The sequence below is a fragment of the Electrophorus electricus genome, chromosome 21, assembly GCF_013358815.1.
Source record: "Electrophorus electricus isolate fEleEle1 chromosome 21, fEleEle1.pri, whole genome shotgun sequence".
NCBI lineage: Eukaryota > Metazoa > Chordata > Actinopteri > Gymnotiformes > Gymnotidae > Electrophorus > Electrophorus electricus.
The window spans coordinates 2986211-2988710 of NC_049555.1; the positions used below are offsets into that span (position 1 = coordinate 2986211).

The 2500-nt window shown below is 50.8% G+C and overlaps 1 protein-coding gene across 1 annotated transcript in view; it reads right to left on the reverse strand.

Moving 5' to 3' along the window:
* Positions 1 to 2500, reverse strand: part of lrp1ba (low density lipoprotein receptor-related protein 1Ba) — a 228376-nt gene that overhangs the window by 172740 nt on the left and 53136 nt on the right. Inside the window, exon 8 of the mRNA XM_035520966.1 lies at positions 532 to 754. Within this exon, the coding sequence (XP_035376859.1) occupies positions 532 to 754 (223 nt within the window). The remainder of the gene's footprint in view (positions 1 to 531; positions 755 to 2500) is intronic.

Here is a 2500-nt window from a genome sequence, read left to right on the forward strand (position 1 = left end):
GGACCGTTAGCAACGTGCAGCCACAAACACGTTTAGCAGGAGGTGTGTGGGCTTCTAATGAAGCAGGTTTAAACCTTTCAGTTCGAGGTGTGAAATATGGTCACAAATGACATAAAGATTTCTGGGAAAGAGCTTTGTGAAAGCCATTCAAAAGGTTGTGAGGCTGCAGAGAGAGGCACGCATACACGCACGCACGCACACATGCACACACAGACACAAACGCACACTCATTTCGCAGGGAAATGTTGCTGTAAAGTGGCCGCGGGCTGTGTTGTGTGAAAGATCTGTAAATGCCCCCCCACCGGAGGAAGACGGCGGTAACGGCTTGGCCAGCCAGCCACCATATGAAGAGTCCTGCTCGGGAAGAAATGCACCATAGGCCGACACAGAGCGCGGCGCGCTGAGCCGGAGTGGAGCACTTTACAGCTCCTCATATAAACTCAGGCTTTACGAGCTCCTCGGTGGAGCTGGTAGGGCACGACAGGAGCATGGAAAACACAAAAAAAAGAGGCGTGAACGCCTTTGGCTCACCGAGTCCCCTCTGGCGACCGTGTGCCGGTTCCTGCCCTCGTAGTCCACCACGGCGACGAAGTCCAGGTAGGCGTCAGCCCAGTAGACAAGCTTCTGCACGAGGTCGAGGGTCAGCGCCGTGGGCTGCTCCGTGCCAGCCTGGACGAGACGCCGCCGCTCCGAGCCATCCAGGGCACAACGCTCCAGCTTGGCCACGTCGCCGTAGTCGGTGAAGAACAGCGCTCTGGGGGGAGGGGTCAGGGGTTACGGGACAGAGCGGAGCAGGCGGTATGGTGAGCGAAACGAGCCATTGTGGAAGCAGGGGCGTGGGAGGGGAAAGCAGTCCTGCTGGCACAGCGTTTGAACGCGACGCCTTTCCGGCGTGAACAGCGTTGTTTATTTACGTTGTTTATTTACAAGCAGAACTGTCACAGGAAGAACTGGCCAGGTGAGCGCCGTAAGTCGTGGTTTAGGTAACGGAGTGTGCATGTGTGTGTGTGTGTGTGTGTGTGTGTGTGTGTGTGTGTGTGTGTGTGTGTGTGTGTGTTTTTGTGTGTGTGTTTGTTTGGTTAATCCATACTATCTGCTGAATGACAGCCAGAGCAGGTTTTAAACCCGGGTGCAGAAAAACTCCTCGTCAGCCTGGAAGACAGCAGGAAAGTGGCTCATGATACACAGACACTCACTCACACACACACTCACTCACACACACACACACACACACACACAGACGGATATCACTGGTGGAGAGAAGGAGGCGCCGTCGCCCAACACCAATTGACGTCACCCAACACCAATCAAAACCACCATAAAAACCTATACACTGAAAAAATCAGTGAGTACTGACAGTTTGCCTCTTCTCTGTTACTACGTTTAATCACTGGTCCAGTTTCTAAGAACCGAATGTTGGGCTGAATTCAGGTGGAAGAACTCAAAAGAAATGCGGATCGCTGTTTCAAAAAAAAGGAAGAAAGAAATTTCACCCCGCTGAGATTTCCAGAGGCTGGAGGCTGTTGGTCCTGCCAGATTGTAGCGCTTGAGTCCCACGGTGCCCCCACGCTCCAGCTGGCAGGGTTGAGCGCACGCCCACCTGTACCCCCGCCCGCACACCCGCCTGCTTGGGCGTGCTTCACAGACGCGCCAAGCGAACGCCTTTCCCACCTTTCTCGTGCGTGCAATCATGCTGCCTCCCACAAACAGCAGAAACGATCCGTTTTGATGCAAAGCAGTTCCAGAGCGGCGCCGTTGGTAGGCGAGGCGGGTACCGGTCCTTCTGGAACACGTATGCGCAAGAATGTTGTCCCAGCGCTTATTTAGGATAATTTTTGACAACAAACGACAACAACAAACTTTGGTAAGGGAAGTTGGCTGAATCTGGACTGAATGTGGAGCCAGTATGAAAGAACATAACAGAACATAACAGAACTTCTCCAGACCTGCTCCAGGCCCACGCGTTCTTATCACCTTCTCAGGACTTTAGGCAGAGAGTAAGCAAACAAACAACAACCATTTTCATTTCTCCCGAGGGTGCCAATAATTCTAGAGGGTGCTATTTTTACTTCCGCAGATGATATGCTAATGATATGCATGATATGCATAATTTTGACCAGTCTGCTTTAGACCTAGGACAGATTTGCCATAATTTAGCATATGTATGCAAATGTAAGATCAACCATCTCTTCAATAGCATATTCAAATACACTGTTCTAACTTTTGTAAATGGTGCTGCCATTAACACAGGGCATCTTATCTTTTTTGTTTTCTTTTCATTTGTTTATTGTTGATGCAGTGCCAGTAAAGAGGCATTTTCTAAGTGGGCTAAAGCACTAGCTGGGCCCCTGAGCAGGGCCCTTAACCCTCAGCTGCTCACGTTGTACTCATGACTGTAAGTCACTTTGGATAAAAGTGTCAGTTAAATGTAAAAAATGTAAAGGACTGCCCAGAATGGTCTAGCCCACTCACTGGTCAGCTCGTACCCCTGTTGATTCCT